Source organism: Aplysia californica, unplaced genomic scaffold (assembly GCF_000002075.1).
Source record: "Aplysia californica isolate F4 #8 unplaced genomic scaffold, AplCal3.0 scaffold00163, whole genome shotgun sequence".
Lineage (NCBI taxonomy): Eukaryota > Metazoa > Mollusca > Gastropoda > Aplysiida > Aplysiidae > Aplysia > Aplysia californica.
In genome coordinates, this window is record NW_004797433.1 from 236,762 (window position 1) to 238,263 (window position 1,502).

Below are 1,502 nucleotides of genomic sequence, written 5' to 3' on the forward strand. Positions count from 1 at the left end.
TAATAATAATAATAATAATAATAATAATAATAATAATAATAATAATAATAATAATAATAATAATAATAAATTTCATTTATAAAATCTACAACTGAAATAAAATATTAAAAAGTAAAACTGAACCTCCTGCATGCAAACGTGTAGTCTTTTGAGAATGAAATGTTCGACATTCAATGTACAACTTTCACTTCCTTCCTTCTGATTACAATTTTTTCTCTCCTTCACTTTATCAGTTGTGTTTTCATTTTCCTTTCAGAAAAATTAACCCAACCGAGACAGAGAGAGGAAAACGAACAGTAGAAAATGGAAGGATACAGAATTCCCAAGAAAAAACCAAGCAACAGCGATTCCTATGACTTATATAGCACGCTGTCCAAGGAAGAAGCGAGACTAGAAAGAGAGAAGATAGCTCGGATGGCCAAGGAAGCGTGGGAGAGAGCCCAAAAGAAAGACTATTCAGACACAGAAAACAAAACCAGTCGAAAAAGGAAGTCGACTCACCAAAGCAGCAGCAGTAGTAAACGTTTCAGGTCTTCTCACAGCCAATCGTCAGGGAACCATGACAACAGATGGAAGTTCAGTCTTTCACCGTTATCTGCCAGAGAAACGAACCCGGAACCTGCTAAACCACCAAAGAAGCCAATCGTCAGACACGCTAACAAATATGGCGTCCCCCCGCCCATGGACTTTAAGACTGTTCTTGCTATGGCTGAAGAAACTAAGAAAGACAAGATGAGACCCACAGCAGCAATCTCGATAAAGAAGAAAGAGAACAACATGAGACAAAAGGCAAAAGAGGAGGGGAAGAAGCAGAGGTCAAAGGCCAAGCAGGAAAAGAAGAAGCAGTTGCCAAAGGCTCAAGACAAAGAGAAGGAGAAAACAAAGTCTGTAGAGTGTCGCCGTTTGTTGAAATCTGGTGGTGGCAAACCCCCTCGCCAGAGAGACGGGTCAGAAGATGGCGCCGCTTCTCCACCTGGGACGTCCCAGACGAGGACATCGACACTCGCTTCTTGTTCATCGAGGGACAAACCAAAGAGCCCGCCGGAGAGCCAGTCCGTGACTGGTGTGGGTGCCGAGTCGCCGTACAACAACAACAGCAGCAAACGTAGCAAAAGAAGCCACAGGAGCAGCCACAAAAGTCGCAAAAACAGCAACAGCATCAAGAAAAACCGAAGCATTAGCAATGACAACAATAACAACATTGTGACCAGCTACAACAGTGAGAGCAATAAGACCACCACCACCACCACCACCAACAACAACAACAACAACCCCGGTGCCAGCGAGAAAGAGACTGTTCCAGTGTGTGGCCGGAGCGATGTGGACGAGACAGAGGAAGCGACAACGTCATCTCCTCAGAATTCCATAAATCCTTTTGATGAGACCGCCAGCCACGTTCAGGAAAAGCCATGCCCTCAACTTCAGTCGGGTAAGTTGTCCATTCTTCCAATGATTTAACAACATTTTGCTATTCATCAGGACAAATCATGAGTCCGCTGCCC

At 43.8% G+C, this 1,502-nt stretch overlaps 1 protein-coding gene across 1 annotated transcript in view; it reads left to right on the forward strand.

Annotated features, from left to right (window-relative positions):
• Window positions 1-228: 228 nt before the first annotated feature.
• LOC101861205 (AAC-rich mRNA clone AAC11 protein-like) overlaps window positions 229-1,502 on the forward strand; it is a 3,851-nt gene continuing 2,577 nt past the window's right edge. The window contains exon 1 of the mRNA XM_005097769.3: window positions 229-1,429. Coding sequence (XP_005097826.1) covers window positions 304-1,429 — 1,126 coding nt within the window. The 5' untranslated portion in view covers window positions 229-303. The remainder of the gene's footprint in view (window positions 1,430-1,502) is intronic.